Genomic DNA, 22,776 nt, shown 5'->3' with positions numbered 1-22,776 from the left:
TTTTCTACATATTAGACACTAATGCCAATTTCCTGACATATTTTTATGCCTGAATCCAAAACAATAAATCATAAAACAATACAATATAAAAAACATACAATCCAATGTGTAACTTGGAATAGATATTGTAAAATACTTGTCCCAGGGGATTTTATGTAAGACAAAAGTATCAAAAGGGAAGAGCTTTTTACATCATGTTCAGTGTTTTCAGATAATCTCTGAAGAGCTTCAGTTTCCTGACAGTTGAGTGGAAAATCTATACAGTGGCTCTGAGGTAGCAACAGGCTACGTTAAACCACAGAAACCCGAGAAAACAATGGCAACAGATCAATCTCAGCTGAAACTACCCGACAAACAGCCTCATTCTAGTTTAATGTTCCACACTCCATTTCGGCTCGGCCTTAACTGCCAGCCTGACGGGCCTTTGAGAGATTTTTTCCACTTGCTGGATCGCAAGGAAGCCTCATTTGAGCAGGAATAGAATCTGTGATGAGTCTAATTTTAGAGGAATGACATCTGCCAATCATGATGAGGAAGAAAAGGAGACTGAAGGGGTGTTTACCTTTTCTCCTTTGCCACCTTTAAGGCCTCTGATTCCCTCAGCACCCTGTGGAGGGAGGACAATAAAGTCAGGATGAAATTCAGAGAAAATGGAAATGAATAATAGAAGGGTGGATCTGTATGACTAAGATAGTGCTTACTTTCACACCGCGGGGTCCAGGGTAGCCGATGGATCCCATAGGACCGGGGAGACCCTGACAGATTGAAAAGACAGTCAATGATTGGATGTAACCTTAAGTATGCATCAACCTTTACTGAAATATATGTTTGCTGTATAAGATAACCTCACTCAAAACCTTTTTCATTGATTTCCAATAATTTTTCCAATGTTATAATCAACAATTAACCCCCAGGAAGCAATTAGACAAGGTTACTACTACAAAACTACAAGTGGACAACATCACCTAATATCCAGTAGTAAAATAATAATACACAAAGATAATACATTCATAAAAAGTGAACTTTGGTGAATGCCCAATATCTACTTGAAAGTGGCCATAAATACTTTTGAAAAACAGAATGAATGAAATCTTTGAGATTTCTGGCATTAAGTAGTTTGTTTTGGTTTGAGTGTATTTGGTTTAATCCTATAGTGTGTATACTTTACTTAACATGATCAGATGTTAACATAAACTATTAGATGGATTACTGTATAGGGATGTTGCTGCACAGCTGCAAAACCTTTAGAGAATTAGTGTCTCTTTTTTCATGAATTGCACTGTTTACAGCAAAAACAGACCGTAAAAATGGTCTTTTGATATTCATGTTGAAATGTACCAACATTTCCTACAATTTTAATGTCTTTAATTATCTAATACATGAAAAAAATATGATTTTTTCTTTTTAATTAAACCTGTTATGTTTCAATTTCATAATAAAAGCGCACTGACAACGTTTCTATCGACCGAATCCTGCCATTCGTTAACAGTAGGCTTTTTATTGTGAAATATTGTCATGATCATGTTGTTGATGATGCAGTGGCTTACACGACTCCATGAATTAGTGGAGTACTGACTTTCTATTGTGGTAATACAGCAATTACAGCAGCAGGCAGCTCTTGTCTGTGTGAACACCACATTATGTAAAAGCAACAGCAGTTCAGTAAAGTAGGCGTCACGCACTGCTCACACAGGCAGCGAGGTGCAGGTTTTAACTCACTTTTGCTCAGTTCAAATAGATTTAACCTCTATGCAGCCACATTGTGTTTCACAAATTATGGCATGATTTTGATCATTTTCCTCATACATCTATAGCTGGAGCAACTTTATGATCATCAATTCAGAAAATGAGCTTGTTTTCAAATCTCTTCATCTCTGCACTGGCTTTACACAAAACAAGAAATATATTTCCTTTTGTTTTGTCCCTTTTTGGTGGCGGCTCATTGCCCTTAACACCAAAAACAACCAGGCAATTACAGAATCTCACAAGATTAGCCAAACATAGAAAAGAATGAGTAGTTTAATTTACTGAATTCTATTTCTGAAATACCAGATATCATCTTAATTGTTTGGTTATATTAAACACAGGGCTCCCACACATTTCAAACGTTTTCAATGACCCTTCAAGGACCTACAATAAAATTTCAGTGACCATTGACAACATATGAAAAAAACAGAACTGTATAGTACACTTTAAATCAAATTTCAACTAAATTATCATAGGTGATCTGCAGACAAGAAGCAGTAAAGCTTGCAGAGGAGGAGAGTGACTGCTGACACTTTAGTTGGCCTGTTTGTTGATTTGTGTGAAAAAATGGATGCTCTGTTCCTTTAAATTACCACACTCTACTTTCAGAGCACTTAAAACAAAACCAAAGTGCACATTGGCAGTCTGACTGACAATTGAGCGCCCTGGGCTGCCCATGTCAATTTGCTTCATCTCAAAAATGCACATTTAAAGCAGTGGTGGGACGTATGGAAACAATAAATCAAACTGTCACAACATCTTTTTTTCTTGCCCCACTTGCCTGGTGTTTTTCAAACATGTCAAATTCAAATTCCAGCTGGTTGGCATAATAGACTGTATATAAAGAAAAAATATTTATATACAGTCTATGGTTGGCATACATAAAGGGTAAGACAAAACGCGAAAGAAAATGAAGAAATGTGCCTCGTGGTTTACAAAATGTCAAGCACCCACTTGTTAGAGCCACGCTTCGTCAACAGTTACAGAAAATAAATTTACTGTTACCCACAAAATATTACTGTAACACTTTAACTGCATACACAAAAATCCAGGATTTTTCTAATTTTTACTAATTCCATTACTTTTCTAGACTCAGGAAACAAGTCTATTAAATTCCATGACTTTTCCATGTTTTCCATGACTATGGGAACCCTGTAAATCTCATCCTGCTGGCACATTATGCAGGCTAAACAACTGCCACATTTAATTATTTGCAAAGTCTGTCTAGCACAGCTGCTTCATCTTTGAGAGAAATCTGTAATCACGTACATTACTGTAAAATCTAAATCAAAAGATGAACTACATTATACTTACAGCTGCTCCTTTCTCGCCTGCCGGACCTTCCTTTCCTGGGTGACCCTAAAAAAAAATGTATATTAACAGTTGATCATCTCCGACTAAATGATGCAAAAAAAGAGGGGTCAGATGTGTTACTTACAGGAGGGCCATCAGCACCAGGAAGACCACCTAAACCTTGTTTTCCTTGAGGTCCCTATAAATAGACAGCAATGCACGGAAAGTTAAATAGACAGAGATGTAGTTGACAGATGAGTGCATACCTCGCCATCCGTAACAGTGCTACAAAGACTGCCAACAGTTCATCTGCTTGAAATCTTATTGAATATCCACAAAACCACTAATAAAATACTTTCAGTTAGGCAAAGTAAGTGCTTATGCAGGACTCCTACGGTTATGTGTATACTTTATGTGTGTGTGTCTATCCTCGTGTATGTCATAGCTTTCAGAGAAGCAAGTAAAGGCCTATAGCTCAGACAGCAGTGTTTCTGCAGAATCAATTATGAGGTTTTGACTGAAACATTCAGTTATCGGGGCGGCAGAGTTGTGGTGGGAGGACTGAAGGGGGGACTGGGTTCCCTTTTTACTTACTTTTTCACCAGGAGGACCGATCGGACCTTGAGGACCAATAAGACCCTGAAAGACAATGCAGATAGGTCTGTTAATAGCCAAATTTTAGTTTTTTTCCATAACCAGGCTTAAGTTTATTTTATTTATTTAATGTTTATTTAAAAGTGACACAGCATATTAATGAACGTATGTATAAAATACAAATGTAAATACGCTGGAGATAGCAGGACTGCTAATTTACATTTGTAGTCCCTCGGCAGGTAATAGACAATAGAAAGAAAGAAAGAAAGAAAGAAAAAAAGAAAAAAAATAATACAACAGTTCATACTGAGGACAAAAGTGCAATAAAAGCAGCAATGTAAATTGTCTGGCAAAAAGTGCATGATATAAAGTGTGGAATTCAGCACATGTTGAGTATGTGCATGTATTATAGATCACTGGATAAAAGGACAAGGAGCTACATTGGAGATGCAATGCATAAGAAGAATCTTGAAATGATACAGACACAAAAGAAAGTGGCGCATTTGAGGGAAAACAACATCAGTTTTGTCTATGGGGCAAAGCTGATATGCAAAGCTAATCTATGTTAAGGTTTGCTATATTTGTAGTTATTTTATATTCATCTACTTCCTTCCTTCCAGGGAGCTGTTTTTGTCACTCATCTACTTCACACTGCTTATTCAGATGTGTTCATTCAGCTGTGAAAAAGGAGGTTCATTCTTTTCTACAGTCACTTTAAAGTCACACATCTTGCAGACTCCCCTAAAATCACTCTGTAAAGAATATAAAAGTTATTAACAGCTAAAATAAGCAGCAGTGTTACTTTTCTACGGGCAATGCCTTCCCTGAAAGGCATCAATCAGCCTCTGGCCAGGTTTAACTCAAATTAAGGTATTTATTCAACCTGTAGACCATCAGCACAGGTCCGAGCTAATACTTTCCAGCGGAATGACGCCATCCTGTCCAGGCTGTGAGCGTCAGCAGGGCTGAAAATCTCACCTGGCAGTGGTCATTTAGCCCTGGCTACAATATTAGGTGCACTGTTTTGTATTAAAGAGGACTCTAAAATGGAATATTTCTCACTGTGCCACCAACTGGACAATGTAATTGTGTTAAGTGCTATCAAATTAATACAATATGTCTCATCTCAGCAGGACAGAGAGGATGTTTTTCTTTCTTTGTGGCCGCAGAGAAACAATGTTAGTGAACACTTGTAAAGACCTTGCTCTGTTTTGGTGTCAGTTTTGTGGAATGCCCCATACAGTGGCCACAACTTGAGGAATGAAGGATGAGGAAAAAAAGGGAAGTAAAGCAAAAGAAAAATAAGTCTGAGAAATGTTTGATTAAGAAAACAGGAGCACGAGTGATCATCTGAGTACACAGTACTCCCTGTTGCACAATGGATATGGCAGTGAGGATGGAGCATGAAGAGGACAGAGACAGAGAGCACAGGGACGAAGAGAGATGACAAGAGAGGAATGAAGAGATTGAACAAAAGAGGAGAGAATGGGGGACATATCAGAATTGATGGAGTGATCAGATTGGGTTAAGAAAAAACTGAAATACAGAGAGAAATAAAAACTTACATGTGGACCAGGCAAACCCTGCTGCCCAGGAGGCCCAGGCTCTCCTTGTGGACCCTGTGCATAACAAAGAAAAAGAGGAGGATGCAATTGAGATTTCAAACTGCAATTAATGCAATTTAATCTAATCTGTTGCATGATTTCATCCGCAAAATTCTTGAAAAAGAAATAATATTGAAAAAAAAACAACCCAAAAACCAAACTGGATAATTTAGATTAAAACAGTACAAAAATTTGATTCAAAAATTCATTTAAAGGGCAAAGAGAACCAAACATTAACCCTTTGAACAGGAGCTAAATAGCATGATTTCTTTCAAAAACATGGGAAGAAGGCAATGAGCAATTTAAGAATGACCCAAAAATTAACAAAAAATTAGTAAAAAAAGAAAAAAGAAAAAAAAAGACAATTACCTGGAAAACCAGCAGAAATAAAAAAGATGAAAAATAAACAAAAAACAAGATAATGACCTGCTTAATAATAATAATAATAATAAGAAGAAGAATAAACATATATAATTGGGATTTTCATACATTTTACCTAGCTTTAAAATTCTAGATTTATTTATTAAAAAATCTATTAAGTCCTTGCAATTTTCATGGCTTTTCTTTCCAGGTCGCTCATTATTTTTTTCCCCTTGTCCTTTTTGACAAAAATCAAACAAATTTACCCAGAGGGCAAAAGTTTAAATACTTTTGAAAGTCATCTAAATTAAATACAACAAAAGTGATCCCTATCCAGGTTTTAAATGGATAAATAGCCATTAGGTGTTTCTTTTGTTGTTTTTCTGCATCCAAACTGGATTAAGGGAAACTTCGGGTGACCTTGCTTGCATAAATTGATTGAATTGTTTTTATCCAATCTATATCAAGAATGTAGAACAAAGGTGGAAATGGTTGGGAGAAATATGATACACTGGCTCATACAGAGCTGTCTGTTTTCTGGCTTTATCCAAAGTTTTGTCTAGTTCCTATCAAAGCCAGCCCTGAAATCTGGTGGCTGGTCAGAATCTAAGTTTGGCCATGAAACACAGCCCTCTCTAAATACACGCTGTGGGGCTACACAGCCATCTGGGTATGGATTAAGGCTTAATGAGACGAACTGGAATAGTGGGCTGTTTGGTATCCCTGCTGAGAATTAGTGTGTCATAAACCAAACATATACAAAAACAGACCAGAGCCTTGTGATGCAGTCTGCTCCAGCTGTTGCAACAAACACGAAACACAAAAGCTGGATTCAGAGACGTTTAGGTTGTCTGACTGCGATTGTTTGCAGGGCCTTGAGTACAAAATGCAAAGTTGGGCGTTTGTGTAAAGGTATGTAGGGTGTAAAAAAAAACATTTGGGTTCTTTGCTCGTAAAGGATGTTTTAAAAGCATCCATATGTTAGAGGCTTGTGTGAACATCATAAGGGTTTGTAACGGATACTTCCAAGTGCTTTGATTTTTTGAGAATATGCCAAGATCAATACTAACTTTGAGAAATTAATGAGAAGCATATTTGCATTGTTTTGTGTCCCTTCAACAGCTGCTTAGTTCCTCGGTGACTCAGCGACCACAGACAACATGTGGGCTTGTCCAGCTGTCTTGACCGGTGATCTGTTACCTTCATTCAAACGTCCCACTGGGACCCTCCGGGAAGCTGAATGCATGATGGGACCATGCACAGACGGACGGGCTTCTCTGTTTGTAAGGCTTAATGCCTTGTCATCACAGCCACAGGCTTTGCAGTTCATGAAAAGGGTCTGACAACTACGATAAGACATCTTTAGTCTCCATCAACCATGTCTAATCAGCCAATTATCTATGACCACTCCTGCACAGGGGTGAAGGGTCACTGACCCGCAGCCTCAGGCTGGCCAAATTACATGCTGATTGCTTAAGGGGTCTTCACAAATATGTGCAGGAAAACTGGCGTTTACTTACAGAACTTGGGATGAACAGATATGCATGAGTATGTGAATGCTTATCTGTACATTTGTGTATGTGTAAGCAAGTAAGCAAATGTGGATATGGGTTTATAATATATTCTCTTCTTCCTTTACAAAAAACGGTGAAGAAAAAATAAAAGCAGGGAAAAGAAAAGAAATATAACTGTCCTGTAAACTGTTCCATATCTGCACTACACAGGCATTATTATTGGAAATATTGTAAACAAAAAAAGTATTCTTTTGCATCTGTTGTGTTAAAAAGTGGCAAATAAAAATAAAATTGAAAAACAAGTATTTCTTACCATGTTTCCTTTAGGACCAGCTTGCCCATCAAGTCCAGGAAGACCCTGAATAGATAAGAAATTTCACAATTAATAAATTGAGCTAAAACACAAATGAATTTGCTGTTACGTTACATTATGCGAAAGGTTGGCAACGGAAAAATTCTGTCAAAACTTCATTTCACAAATCTTTTCCAAAACTTTTTAATGATATTTATTAACTCAGTGACTATTCCAGGCCTGAAAAATGTGATTGTGTACTTCCATGACCATTTTCCAGGTTTTCCATGACTGTGAGAACTCTGAGTATTTTAAGATTAAGTGATATAGGAGCTGTACTTACACGCTGTCCTCCAGGTCCTGGAGACCCTCTGGGGCCGAGCAAACCTCTGGGACCCTGTATATCAAGACACACACAGGTTAAGGAAAACTATGTCAAATAAAACTTAAATATATAGTCATTCATGCTGATTTGTCTGAAACTGAAATAAAAACTGAATATACTGATTATTAGGTGCGCTGAAAATCCTCAAAACTGTTTCGACTCAAGAGTCTGAAATTCTGACCCCTTGTGGTGATGTATGGTAACAGCAGGTGCATTTCAGGGAGCGTGCAAGAACAGTTTATCTTAAGTCACGCATTTAAAATCATTGCACTTACTGTGCTTTTTGATCTAATGTACAAGCATGTGTGATGAAATGCCTCACAACTATGTCTTTAAAAGGACAATGTTGTTTCGGGTATGACAGGGAGCAAAAACCATTTCTCATGCAACTCTATGGTCCATTTGCACCGAACAAAGCAGAATGCAGCAGTTTCTCGTGGGTAATGACAGAACAACACATTACCCGGTTCTATTTTCTGATCTATTATTCAGAGCCGTTCTGTCTCGGCAAGGTCGAGATTACAAATGGTCCTTGCAGGCAGGAATGTCGTTAAGAGTTTCGAGAGGAGAGGAGGGCGAGGCTGCATGTTTAAATAATTGCCAAAATGAAAGTAGAGGAAGGACTGAGGGGAAGGCCTAATGTAGGAAAGGAAATCAGCAACATGATGGTCACATATTCATCATATTCTTATTTTCTCTTGATGTAATAAGGTGGAGTTTTGCAAATCTGGTCCAAATGTGTCATCTGATAATAAATACTTACACTCTCTCCAGCTACTCCTCTCTGTCCAACCTGGCCATCTTCACCCTTTGGATAGACAGTAAAAAAAGTGCAATATAAGGAATGTGGAGTTGTTTTTATGACTTTTAAGAAGAAGTATGAGTTATAAGGTGACTGTTGTGCTACATACTCTTGGGCCATCATCTCCTGGAGGTCCTGGAGGACCTGTAGAACCCTGTTCTCCCTGGAGGGAAAAGATCACAGAAAACGGAAAATCAACAAGGAGCGGGAGGTAACAAGAGAACCCACAAGCTTGATCCCTGCAGCTAAAAGGGAGAAAAAAAATATCCTCAAATGTATTTCTCGAAAACGTATGATAACGGGGTCAAAAATTCAGAAAATATAGAAAAAACGATGGTGGACGAAAGTAACAAAAAATGGCAACAAACTGCCTTTAATCTACAGTAAGCATGGTCACCACAATTGGCATGGAGCTATATGGTTTCCAGCATTTCAAGTGCTCTATAAGAACTCGCCTACCTCGAGTGGCCCTGTAATTACTCAGTATAGGATAAAGCATGAAAGGCAGTCCAGAAATACACCCTCTGTGATCTTTAGGCTCTCTACGCAGGGCCCGAATTCCACAAACACCAAATTCAGCACTCCTCATTCGCCTCCAGGCCTGGTTAAGTGGTTCGGGAGTCGGTCCCACCTCGCATAAGTGGGTCAAACGCCCTAATGAGTTCAGCTGGTTCAAGATTCATATCTCTCAACATCGTAGTGTACATGAGATGGATGGGAGGCGGCCTTTGAGCTACCAATCAGCCCTGATGCTGCAGTAAGGACAGGGTGTACAGAGGCAATGACTGTGATCAGTGAGATTTTTTTTGGGGTCTAGAAATGAGAGACTGGAGGATCTTATTTTTGGAGATAGTTTGGGGGTTGTTGAGGTCAGAGGACATACGTTAAAGACTTCTATCTCTCTTGTGATACTTACTCTGTGTCCCTTTTCTCCAGGAAGACCAGGGAGGCCATCAAAACCTCTGTCACCCTGAAACAGCACAGCAACAAGTGGTTAGCTTTAACAAACTTTTCAAATGCATCCCACAGACGCTCACGAAATTTGATGACCCTGTGAGCACTTCACCTTGGGCCCCGCCTCTCCTGGCATCCCTCGAGCACCATCAGCTCCATTACGACCCTGGAGGACACACAAAGATCATGTCAGGCTACATGGAAATCCCATTAGAAAAATATTTAACTATCTTTGATGATTCTGGAGGATAGACACAGGCAAGATTCGATCATTTCTCTAACTAGTTTATAGTTAAATAAACATGCCTTTATGAATTTACACAACACGCAGAGAACGTTATTGAGTACAGCTGACTCATTTGAAATCCAGCCATGTTTGAAACTCTTCTCTTTGGGCACTGCAGCATTCATCAATGCAAACTTGTTGGCATGAAATACTAGAAATTTGTGAATTCAAATGTAATCCTCTGCTGCAATGCAGTGTTGCTCTGGAAGAGATAATAAATAAAATGATTAAGTATAAAAACATCCTGGTTAAGCCTACAAAGAACTCTTACCCTCTTTCCTGCTTTCCCTGGTGGACCAGTTGGACCTTGAAGACCTCTGGGTCCCTGTGGGGAAGACGCATGAATGTTTAAATAAAACATTAAAGATTGAAAACATTATTTATGTTAGGCTTTCTTTTTGCTGAGATGTTTAAAAGTAAAAACAAAAATGAGCCATTTTGTTAGTGGTGGGAATAACTAGAGGCCCCATGATACATGATTAGATGCCTAAGTCACAATACAATATTATTGCCATTTTAAACATTATACAATATGCAGAGTATTTCAGAAACAGATATTGCAATATATTGCAATTTATTGACTTTTTTCCCCCAACTGCAAATAATGTTCCCAAAGAAAAACTTTTTCAACAATTCTTTTATCTAATAAAATAGTTTTCAGACAGTTCATCTCACTCCAGTCATTTTTATTACAACAAAATGTATCTAGTTAAATTTAAAAAAAGCAACTGACTTTTTATTCTAGTAGGCAAATTAAATTTAACAATTTCATAAATAATATTAAATAAAAAAGCAGTGCTTGGCATCTGTTTCAATACAATATTGCCACGCAAAATTTTACAACAGTATGCCGTATCGAATTTTTCACCCACCACTTTTTCTGGTACAAATCAAAAAAGGGTTTAACAAAAATTATATGTTCTTTGTATTTAAAAAAAAAAAAAAAAGGTACTCATCTCACCTGTGGTCCATTGTCACCAGAGTCACCCTTAAGACCGGCAGCACCAGGACCTCCCTGTTAAAATTAAAAGCACAGACACACAGATTTAATGAATGAATACATTGCAGTGAAGCCAAATATTTGCTCATCCCATCATTTGGCCTAGAAACGCAAATCCAAACACATGTAATAAAAGATTTCAATCTTGGATCGTGAATATAAAACGACCTCCCGGAGCATGTCTGCATGTGTACAATATCCCTCCGGTGTCCAAGAGCCACAGGATTGGTGTAACGTTCACATGTTGTTTGAGAAAAGCATTAAGGCACTGATCGTGTGGGAGACACACCCAAAACAAATGGAAGGCCTTAGCTATAATCGGTTTTCAATTATGTGTGAGAGGTCATCCTGTAACTAGCACAAATAATTTGCCAAACCTAAGTGTTTTTTGTCACGCATGATGGATATCACATGTATAAATGAATAAATGTGCTCACAGACTGATAGGGAGGAAGGTGGCGTGTGTGTTAGTGCGTGCATTACGCATTCATGGGTGTGTGTTAGGAAATGATGAATGCTGAGTTGAACCCTTCTCAGGAAAAAGAGCTAATCACCTAATGTGCTTTTCATCAACTGTGAAATGAATGGATGCCACAGTAAGTATATTGATAGGATGGTGCGTGTGTGATTGAGTGGAGAGGGTTTTCATAAGGGACTCACCACAGGACCGGCTCTTCCTGCCATGCCCACTGGCCCGGGAGGACCTCTCATAGCCAGCTGTGGATCAGAAAGAAAGAACCAATAAACCACCAGTCAGCTAACAAAGTCGACACAAATAAATGTGCAAAAAACACCTTTTTCTTCCTCAGCAAAAAGAATGACAACGCATGTTTAGCATTTGAAGTGCAGCCATGTCTGCATGTTATGTTTTCTTTCCAGTAAATCTGTTAGCATTTGAAACTTCTTTAAAAAGATTAAAAATAAGTGGGATTATTCTTACTTTTTTCTCTCAAGATGAAGACCATGACATGTAAAATCTTGTTTATGGGATATTTCTAATACTGCAAAATTAATGTGGCGCGGATATAAAAATGCTACACGTAGTTCCTGTACAGAAGCAAGAATTTGTGAAACTGAATTTGACACGACATTCACTCAGCTAACTGGGCTTAAAACCAAAGGGAATAAAGAATAAAGAAAATAAAACAGTAATAAAAAGCTAATTTAACTTTTGTATGGCATGCACCAACTTTTCTTTGTTCTCGTTGAGGGTTTACCACTCTGGTCTTTGTTCCTGTTCATGGTTGACCACAGTCCTGCACTGCCAAAAAAGTTGTCTGGGATTTATTTGCGGCCTGAATGAGCGAATTTACTAATTTAAATAGAAGCAGTTCATACCCTGTGCTGCACTTAAGACCAACTCACATATCCGTATTTGCATTGTGGCAGGTGTGAGGGAACATTTCCAGAGTGCAGGTCAAAGAGAATTCAGCAAGTTTGACCCTTCAGTTCTCTTTGCGCTTTCTTTTTCCTGTCTCGGGCCAAACCGCTGGCATAAAGGACAAATATAGTGAGGTGACAAGTGCTTTCAAGATGTTACTAAACACAGTTTCACCATTTCTGGCAGCCCTCCAGCTCCATAGAGTGTTGTGAATTTGTGAATATCCAGTGTTTGTGCACCATTTAATGACCTCCATGTGTTCTACTATAGATCACACCTTGCTTACAGCCACAAAAGTCAGCCTGTTTTTCAGCAGCGTTATGGTTATCAAGACCCCTGAGGGAGTGTGAACATCTGGTGTGGTTTTATATACTACCTAACCTGGCACAGGTTCATATTTTGGAATTTAGGCAATTTATTGAATGAGTGGGGGTTGTGAATAGTGATTTCATTATTTACAACTCTTTATGGGCCATTTGATATGTATAATTGTGTTTTTCATAAGTTAGTCCTCATTATTTCTTAGAATTTGAATCTTAATTTGCTATCTGAACTGCATTCAGTTAAATCGCAGCTAATGAGAGTACACAGAGGCACAGATAATTATGGTAAAGTGTCCTAAATACTGAAAGAGATGCACCACTCAGACTTACCCTAGCTTGAGAAAGGATGGCCTGAGCCTGAGCTTCCTGGGCTGTAACCACGGGTCCCTTGTGTGCCTCACCGCCCGCACGGAACTGTCAACCACAACACACAAAGAAACACAATTAAAAACAAATGGACTTGTCTCTTTAACAGAGTGAGACGTCTAATAGTCTCCCCCGATGAGTGTGTATTTAAATCTTTTTTTTTTGTACCTGTAAAGCTGTCACCATGCCACATTCACACATACATACATATGCTGGCATGAAAACACAGGCAGCACACACACATACACACACGAAATTGTGTCACCACGCTTTTCAAAGCCTCAGTCACTGGTTCCACTCCATTGCACTGGCTGACATTTACAAGGTAAGTGATTTGTAACCCAAAGAAAATAAGGTTGCGATCCTTTGGCCTACTGGTGATGCTATGAGGTAAACTTACTAAATGAAGCGAGTTCACGGGCTAGTGCCTGACATGAAGGGTTGTACAGTATGTGAGGGAAATAAGACAGACAGCCCAGTGGGCATGTGGAAAGCGGCAGGACTTACTGGAAGCATCAGAATGGTACCTGGAGGCCCAGGGACACCGTCTGAACCGGGAAGACCGGGACGCCCTGGAGGACCCTGCAGAATCAGAAGAGGGAGAGAGTTGGCTCTTCTCTAAGTACAAAGATAGCATGTCTCATTGTGAATGCTATTGGAGCTGAGGTCAGTGTCTGAAGAATATAAAATCTCCATTAACCCTGTGTAACCTGGGCAAAGTGGCTTGACTTCTTTCAAAAACACTGAAATAAGGCAATGGGCAACAAAAGAAGAAAGGACCCAAAAATTAGCAAGAAATTAGTAAAAATTAAAAGAAAAAGAAAGAAAGTTACCTTATAATTAGCCAAACAAAACAAAACACAAAATTACCTGGAAAAAGTGCTGAATAAAATACAATTATTCTGTAAAATAATTTTAAATATGGAAAAAAATGAGAATTACAAATATGTTTTTTCCCTAGCTTTTTTCCCTTTATATTCTCCCAGCTTATTTTCCCTAGCTTTTTAAAAATAATTTTCTAAATCTTCTAATTTCTTGCAATTTGTGAAACATTTTTTACGAGGTAGCTCTTTGTCTTTTCTTATGTTTTTGACAGAAATCGCAACAATATGCTCAGGGTTCAAAGGTTTAAAAATTAATGAAAGCCATCTGAAATCTGCACAAAGAAAGTTACATCACTCCTGATTTCAAAGAGTTAACTACAATAATGCTATTCAAAGGATTTATATAGCATTGTTCTTAACAAACACTTCCTTAAAGTGTTGAACTTTGATTATAAACTATTTTGTTAACTTGTGTACCAGTGAGTAACTAGGGACAGTTAATTAGATGCAGCTAACAAGCAAGCCAAATATTTTCCCATGAGATGATTATTTTCCCTTGCTCTCCTTAATCCCCTGGAGCTGCTCTGCAAATTGAAACAAAAAAAAACAAACCTGATATCAGTACTAACAAGCAACAACAGTAATAGCGCAGAAACTGAAGGCTAATCTGTTCATGGCACACTCTTTCTTTATCTACAATAATAATTTCAGTGGGAAGGTGCTTTGCTACAGTCTGCATTGTTGTTGCTCATTCCAAAGAGATAATTGACTAATCCCCCCGAGAAGAATAAGACAGGGGATTCAATCACGAGTAAAGACAAAGAGTGTATTTTCGTTAAGCTGGCCTGGGGATATTGCCTGTAGGAGAGCACTGACTTTAAAACAAGACTAGAAATCCACAGCTATAGCCCTGTGAGAGTATAATTCCCATCACAGGCTAAAAAATTAAAGGAACACTACACCCCCAAAATGATCATTTGTGTATTACTTACTCACCCTGTTTTACCGTGGATTTTTTGGGGAAAATTTTGCATTCTTCTGTGGTGAATGAAAAAAACTTTTAGCACAAATTGCATGTTTTTGGTACATCATATGAATCATATGACTGGATAAATAAGACTAGGATTATCATGGTTCCCACACATGGACAAAATTTTATGGACAAAATTTCAAAATTTTTCCATGACTTTTCAAGGACACATGTGGACCCCTATGACTTCAATTTATTAAGAATTTTCTGTTTGTTTCTTTTATTCTCTGTTCACCGTAGAGGCATGTGAGAAAAACAACTTTTCATTCATGAGTACAAGGTAACATGGGGTGAGTAACTGATATATAAAAAATTATTTGGGGGGTGCAGTATTCCTTTAACTTTAATAAGAGACAGTGCAGGGTATTAGCATCCTATTTTAGCATTATGGTCAGGGCTATCTTGTCATGTACAAAAGATTCTGGACAGACGGAAAGGCATATTTGGTGCTAGATGAAAAGTTCACCAATGTCTTCAAGATTCATCCTCTGCAGTCCATGAAAGTCTGTACCGACTTTCATGACAATATATCCAAAAGCAAAACAATTACATAAAAGTTACTCATACTGAATAATGACAGTAAGAACAAACAGTTCAATTATACTGAAGAGTAGAGTTTGATTTAATAAAGACAAAAACTTATCGTAAGGATCAAGACTGAGCAGTACCCAGTGTTTCCAGAGAATCTATTTAGCAGTCTTGTCATGTGCAGCAATCTCAGACTGCTCAAATTGATGCCATGTGTTCCCATCTGCCTCTTCCCAGAGGTGGTAAATACTCTCCATCCACTGCTGATGTAGTAAGCATAGCGGCATCTAGTGTTAATGACGGCCCTACATGCCTGGGAAAGTGGTGTTTGGGTGGAAAGAAGGGAGACGGTGATCATGAGAGAAATGAGCCGATCAAACGTCGAGTCCAGGCGGATACTGCGCAACGGAAAACCGCAAGACTACAGAAACGAGTCACTTTTAATGCCCCCGTCAATCCTCAGCAAGCCTGTTTCTCATGGGAGGAAATGAAGGGAGGGGGAGAGACTTTTGGACCAACAAAATATTTTCTGATCACTTAGGGAACAATAAGCCTTTTGTACCGGCAATGTCTGCTGGACGCACTGTAAGGAGGTGCAGATTTTTTGGTCAGCAATTAAAGGGTTAACCTCCAGAGACAGAATATATTTTTGCTAAAAGGGTGATGAAAGAGGGGTGCAGGGCAATCATCACATTTGTGAAAAACAAGCTGAGATCCAGCCGTCTGGAGGGGACAGGCACTTATTCTGTGTCATCCAATCAATCAAATGAAGGAGTGGCATCCCAAGGTGCTGGGAAAACCAGTTTGAGGACACATTTTATAGCAAGCTGGAGCTTCTCACAGGTTCTGCAGCACACCAACACAGCTGTTTCTGAGAACTTGTCTTTGTTGGTATATTGACAGTTTATGGGCATCTCATTTCCCTGCACCACTTTATGCTAATCCCCCCTACTGCTGCAGGAGTAAGCTGTATCCAATTGTGTTATTCATTCCATGGCATTGAGACTGTACTTCACAGCTATCCAGTAAAGAAGACAAATGCAGGGGCGTTTATATATATGCTGATTCCCATAATTCCACAAGATGAACTGCTAAGGTTAAAGTTAGTATTTTTAGTGCTTTTTTTTAATCAACTATAGGCTAGAAAAATATGTTTTGGTTGCAACTCATCTAAGGTGATTTGTGACAACATAATTTGTTTTTTGTAGTCTACAATGTCCATGAAGAGTAGAAAAACATCTGTATTCAGCTGTGAAATGAGACCAGTCTTCACTCACCCTCTCACCGTGATCTCCTGGGGGACCTGGAGGACCCTGCAATCCTGGGGTACCAGGAACACCCTAAGACCACACACACACACACACACAGACACAGACACACACACTCTTTAGCATATTATATCCCCAACTCCTGCTAACCAGCATTCCCACCACATGCAGCCTATCCAGTACTTCACATGCATGGGCCAACAAAGACAGAAGCAAAGACATGGGTTCAGAAAGAAATGAGCCTCAATATAAAATAGCCCCCAACCCCCCTTCCTTCTCTTGCACTCACTCACACAGAGACACGCACACACACACACACACACACACGTTCATGCACAAATACACATTTTGACTGTCTCTCCCAACTCAAGCTTCATTGGCGATCAGGGCTGATGCTCTTTCCATAAAGACATTTTTTCCCTCTTTAGCTGTTCTCCATCTGTGGAAGGCAGACAGGAGTGTGGGAGAATGTGATACTCACTGCTTGGCCGGGGGCTCCTTGGGGTCCTTCTATAAGCATCCCCTGAAAAAGGAAAAAGTGGATACAGTAGCATTATAGGGCAGCCTGTAAATCCGCAGGCAAAGGAGAATTGGGGGAAAATGAGAGCCGGAGGGTGCTTTGGGTTTGAGGTTGAGGAGTTTACTTATAGCTACAAGCTCAAGACGTTAACAATGCTTCAGCTATCTGATGTTCTTTTCTATAATGTTTGTGTGTGTGTGTGGTCAAAGATTTGAATGGAGGCCTGTGGTGGTACAGATGGCATGGGAGGAGAGACGTTAACTGCAGCCTCTATTTCAGTCAGTGTTTAGCCTGTAGTGGTAAATTGTATAGGATGGCTCTATAAAGAACGCATGTACTTTGCCGTACATGCTGCATTTTGTGTAGACAGCAGTTGTTTTGTCTACATCCAAAGATGCATGTTAAATCTCATCAAGAGTCTAAGTTGTAAGTGCTCTGGGGAAATTTAAAAATGCATGAAACTGAAATAAATAAACATACACACATATGGATGTAAACGAGAAATGAAATAAATATCTATTGTTTTATTTGTTGAAGAGAATAAATAAAAGAATGAATGAAAATATGCAGAGAGCCTGATTTAGAACGTTTAAAGACCTATTTAGTGTAATTCAGTTAATAAGAAAGCCAGTCACTAAATATGAAATATGCCACTTATCTGAACATTTTGTCAGCTAGAATAACATACCAACCAAGCAAAAGAAAGAAAGATAAAACAAAATAGCTAGATAGCTATCTTGCCAGCTTGACATGTTTGAGGGTCACTTGCGGTCATTTCAGAATTGACATGCAACCCACTTTTGGGCCACGACCCACCACTTGGAAATCACTGTGCTAACATACACTGATAGATAGCTATCTTGCTAGCTTTTTAGGAACTGGCTAGGTAGCTAATGTCAGATAGGCAGCTAAATAGCCAGCAGGAAAGCCATCATATGCTAACATACAATGTTGCACTCAATCATGTTCACGTCATGGAAAGTCGTGAACAGAACGTCTTGAACTTTAAGTTCTTAAATTTCCACTTATGAGGTTGTGAATACCATCAGAGGGGGGCGTTCATATAGACTCTTATCTTGAGCATGGTAAACACGACCACATTTAACGCTTCCTTCACATGCTCTTCAGAAATATCGCATTTTACCATATTAACTATGAGCACGTGAATGGCCCTCCAAAGTCATAATTACCAGAGATTACCAGATACCTGAGTTGCCAAGTTGTGACATTTACATGACGTTTCAGGGCAGCAGAAATGGCAGAAAGCATGGAAACAGTGTCAACAAATGACAATAAAAAATTAAATATTTCATTATCTTGTTCTTAGTTGCTATTATTTAAATTTAGTAGTTGCATAATTTAATAAATGTATCTATTAGCTGTAGCAAGCAAAAACAAAATTAACTATAAAGCATGCCAGGCGAGTATACTAACATTGATAACAATATTATTTTATAAACGCATAAACATAGCGGTCAAAAGTCAATGTTTGGTCAAAGGTAAGAAACCTTTTCTATTAATTCATGTATTAAATATCAATTTTTGATGCACATATAAAGTGAATGGTATGGTATTAATGTTAATTGCTGTCCATGTAGAGTGACCTAGATTAAATATAAACAAAATATAAATTATTATATATATATATATATATATGTAAGTTCTTCTTTAAACACTCTCCAACTGGGAAATTACAACCTCCCAACATCACATGAATACGGCATAAGTGCTGCTTTCATGTCCAGTCAAGGCTATCACATTAGCTGTAATATCAACCATAAAAGACTTAATAAAAGTTTAGTGGCTGGCTATTTAGCAATTGGTTAGTAAGCTAATGTGGGGAAAGGTTAGCGATAGCTATCAATCCATGTATGCTAACATATATGAATAGCTAGCTAACTTGTTAGCTTTTTAGCAACTGGTTGGGTTGCTAAAAAATATATGGGTGGCTATCTTTCCAATTATTTGGTAGTTAGGTAGCCTATCAAATTTGATGGATTTTCTGTGATAAAAGACTAAATAAAAATGAAGTGGCTAGGGATTTAACAATAGGCTAACGTCCTTTATTTACAGCATTATCTTGAATTCATTTTTTTGTTTTACAGATTTAGCTTAGAGGAATTTATGAATGTGACTTTCAACATTGGAGCGCTGGATGTCAAACTTGGTTTAAAATATGATGTTTATTATCAGTATTTAATCACAGCAGCATAATAATCCACTTACTGGCTCAATGACGGCAGGTTCACCCTTCTCTCCTTTTTGTCCCAGGTAACTGTGTCCTCCCACCTACAGACATAAGACAGACCAGGTGAGCTTTTTACCCAGCTAACAGGCCAGACATTTATAATTAAGGGTAAAGAATCTAACAGTCTGAAAGCCAAAAATGGAAAAACTGAGGCAGCACCCGGATGTTCTGTCCTTTTGGGTGTCTCCTCTTTTATAGGGGTTACTTGAAATACCAAGAAAACTGTTAAGAAAAGCTCAGCAAAGTGCTGACTAGTGTTCTGCATGCTTTAAAGGATTTAGGTAGTTCTCAAAGCAAAAAAATGATTTTTTTTCTCTGCCTGCTGGAAAAATACACATCAAGAATCATTTTGCAAGAAGCTATAATTTAGACTGACTCCTATTAGCTTCCCCAAAGCCAGAAACTGCAAAAAGACCCCAACTGTGCACAAATGCAGAGGTCGTTACCTGACACTATCCATACAATGACTTCACATGAGAAGAATTCACAAACCACCTACAGCAGGGTGTCCAAAAACCACTAGATTGTACATTTTAGCTTGAAGAGGAAACTCTTTTTGAGAAAGTCACGGACTCGGGCTGCGGTGTCCTGAGAGTGGAGAGCACTAATAGAGCGGTTCAGATAAAGCCAAGGCAGACAGATCTCAGGCCAACATCCAGACAGGGACACTGTCACTTCCTGCCTATAAGAATTTGGATCCCGAGGCAAGGAAGGGAGCTGGAAACTCGCCATGATAGACACTGGCTCAGCAGAGATTTCTGTCTGGTTTTAGATATTGATCTAGATGGATTTAATAAATAAACATGTGCAAAGACTTCGTTTGTTATCAGGTAATCCAAAGCAGATCAATGGTGTGATAACAATGGAGGGGCATGTCTTTGATAAACAGCAAAGGTCACTGAGGCCAAAGGTTAGGGAGGGCGTGTCTGTGCTGACAGCTGGGTCAACATCTGTTTATCTGTAGGAGACTTAGATAGACAAGGTGTGTGTTTGTGCATGCTGGTGTATTTCTGTTTATGCAGGATGCTCCAAGCTATAACCCGAAACCTTCAGAAACAACAAACAAAAAAGGGCACCCAACAAAACAAAAGCCAACATCTTCACCATCTTTCCACATTCCTAAAACAACCATTCTTCCTCCCTCCCACCATCACTCCTAACCACTCCAACACTTACATTGCTCTCTCTGATGTCTGTCTCTGCTGGGACACCAGGACCAAACTCGTCCTCGTATGCTGCTGATGTAGGCTTGGCGTCAGTGGGGCCATAATCTTCATATTCGCCATAATCGTACGGCTTCTCTACAACCTCTTCCTTCAGGTCGTATTCCTTAAACTCATACACATCAGTGGCAGGGTCCGCCTTGACTTGGGGGTCCACTGGGGCAGCGGTTTCCGCAGCAACAGTGGGGTCCACCCCGACCTGTTCCACACCAGTGATGTAATCATCCACTATTTCCCCGTCATAGTTCTAGGGTAAATCCAGGCATCGCAAAGAGGCAGCAGAGGGGAACATGGAGGTTTGGTTAGTGAGATGAAATCATGTGAACAGCGTTATTAATTCACATGTTTATTTTTTAATGACATGTTTCAAAGTCAAGGCATTAATATTTAACTCTTAAATACACTGACATGATTGGACACTGACTAAGTGAAACTCCTTAAAAGAACTTTCATCTTAGTTGTGCACACATCCATGTATCGTATTTGGGACAGCATCCAAAACTATGTGAGACATCACATACGTTTTGTCAACAGGCACTGTTATTAACATTAACATCTATAATCATATTTTATGTGTGGAATAGTTTTTTTGCAAAGCAATAAGAATAAGTGAGATGTCCCAAAATCTTGACACACTGATGGTTTTAAAAAGTAAACAGTTAGATATGGTACAATGTGGGAAAGTACAGAGCCCCTAAGGGGACATGGGGGAGAAAAAATAGATGAAAAGAAAGACGAAAAATAATTTTCAGTTCTCCTGAGATATTTTTGCATTCCTTTGCAAAACTTTTCTGTTCTGCAAAAGTGTCTTGAGAGAACCCAGAATTCTTCTGTCTTTTTTTTTTATCCATCTATTTTTTTTCTTTTCCCTTTCCCCTTAAGGGCTCTGTAGGAAAGTGATGGTATACTGTCAAATGTATTCATGCTGTAAAATGACAGACTAGTGAAGTAATTTGGACATAATATTCGTACAACTTATTCTTCCGTCTTTGTCTAAAATGTCAAATACAAACGTTGAAACAATTTTCAAGAACTATTTAAGATCCGATGAAGTGCTAACCACAACAAAATTTGTAAAAAGTAGTATCTGTTTTGAAAATCGGTGCATTGAGGAAATGTAGCTGCACAAGTACTTTGATTCACAAGCTTTGCCTTGCAAATCAGACTGAGCTAAGCTTGCTGAACGTTATCAGTCAGTGTTATATTCAAATGAATATTTAGACATAAAATAGTGTGAGCGTCTTGAGTGAGAATGTAGAGAAAATATCCAGGCCTGTCATGCAGATTTGCATGACTTTTGTCAGTTAGTAGTTGTTTAGTAGTCGGCATGTGTAATTTCGGTGTAACAGCTTGCATCTGGCACACTGCAAAAAGTCACTCTATGGGATCTTAAAATAATCAAAGTTTTCTCAGGCTGGTTTATTAGAGATTAAACATTCAGAAAGAGTGCCTCCATGTTCTAAACAAATCAGGAACCTTTTCTAATATTTTCATAAACAGGGCTAAAACCTTCCAGTTTTAAACAAGGTTCCCACACTCATGGAAAACCTGGAATCACAATCTCGTTTTCCAGGCCTTCGGTCAGTCTAAGTATGTTGTAACCTACTGGGAAAAGAATCTCTGATCTCATTTACTACACTGTACATTTGTGGTATATCATTACCAATAACTAACAGCATCTACCACACCACAATCCACGGCTAAATCTAGGTGAGAGCTAAGCAGTAATGATGAGCAAAATGCCCCTAAAATGGAAAAAATCATTGCTGTCTGGCACAAACTTTGTATCTCCACATTTCAATGTCTTCTTTTTTTTTCATGAATTGATTCTACTGGTCTCCTTCTTCGTCTAACAGTGGGTTTTACCATTTCTCAGCCAATGAAATGTATTTTAAAAACTTGTGACTAAACCTATCTCCATTGGATCCTTTTAAAAACACAGCATTTTTCTAATTCCTGAAAAATAACAAGTTTGGAGATAGGAGGTTTGCACCTGACAGCAGCGAAATGCATGTACAGACTGCAGAGCATGGCAGTATTGCCAAGTGCAGCCAACCACTGACAACACAATACCGCAACACACTAATATCAAAAGAATCCACCGGTAGTATTTTGTATGTTGTGTTGGGTCTATGGGCATTACGACCCTATGACATTGTATACAAGTTGCTCAGTGCGTCACAGTCCTCAGTAATCAGACAAGTGTTCCAACATGGTCGAGCATGTGTTTGGTCT

At 38.7% G+C, this 22,776-nt stretch overlaps 1 protein-coding gene across 5 annotated transcripts in view; it reads right to left on the bottom strand.

The window, feature by feature from the left end:
- LOC121951566 (collagen alpha-1(XI) chain-like) overlaps window positions 1–22,776 on the bottom strand; it is a 173,078-nt gene that overhangs the window by 100,354 nt on the left and 49,948 nt on the right. For all 5 annotated transcript variants that reach the window (XM_088085788.1, XM_088085787.1, XM_088085786.1 and 2 more), the window contains 21 exons: window positions 20,495–20,788; window positions 19,297–19,359; window positions 17,032–17,073; window positions 16,560–16,622; window positions 13,408–13,482; window positions 12,865–12,948; window positions 11,491–11,547; window positions 10,792–10,845; window positions 10,102–10,155; window positions 9,657–9,710; window positions 9,507–9,560; window positions 8,700–8,753; window positions 8,552–8,596; window positions 7,747–7,800; window positions 7,425–7,469; window positions 5,199–5,252; window positions 3,634–3,678; window positions 3,185–3,238; window positions 3,061–3,105; window positions 702–755; window positions 563–607 (listed from right to left, as the gene is read on the bottom strand). In XM_088085788.1, the coding sequence (XP_087941914.1) occupies window positions 563–607; window positions 702–755; window positions 3,061–3,105; window positions 3,185–3,238; window positions 3,634–3,678; window positions 5,199–5,252; window positions 7,425–7,469; window positions 7,747–7,800; window positions 8,552–8,596; window positions 8,700–8,753; window positions 9,507–9,560; window positions 9,657–9,710; window positions 10,102–10,155; window positions 10,792–10,845; window positions 11,491–11,547; window positions 12,865–12,948; window positions 13,408–13,482; window positions 16,560–16,622; window positions 17,032–17,073; window positions 19,297–19,359; window positions 20,495–20,788 (1,389 nt within the window). The remainder of the gene's footprint in view (window positions 1–562; window positions 608–701; window positions 756–3,060; window positions 3,106–3,184; window positions 3,239–3,633; window positions 3,679–5,198; window positions 5,253–7,424; window positions 7,470–7,746; window positions 7,801–8,551; window positions 8,597–8,699; window positions 8,754–9,506; window positions 9,561–9,656; window positions 9,711–10,101; window positions 10,156–10,791; window positions 10,846–11,490; window positions 11,548–12,864; window positions 12,949–13,407; window positions 13,483–16,559; window positions 16,623–17,031; window positions 17,074–19,296; window positions 19,360–20,494; window positions 20,789–22,776) is intronic.

The sequence above is a fragment of the Plectropomus leopardus genome, chromosome 12 (genome assembly GCF_026936395.1).
Source record: "Plectropomus leopardus strain MGB_pleo_1.0 chromosome 12, ASM2693639v1, whole genome shotgun sequence".
Taxonomy (NCBI): domain Eukaryota; kingdom Metazoa; phylum Chordata; class Actinopteri; order Perciformes; family Serranidae; genus Plectropomus; species Plectropomus leopardus.
Note: the sequence above shows the minus strand (reverse complement) of the source record. Positions and strands in the feature narration are given on the sequence as shown.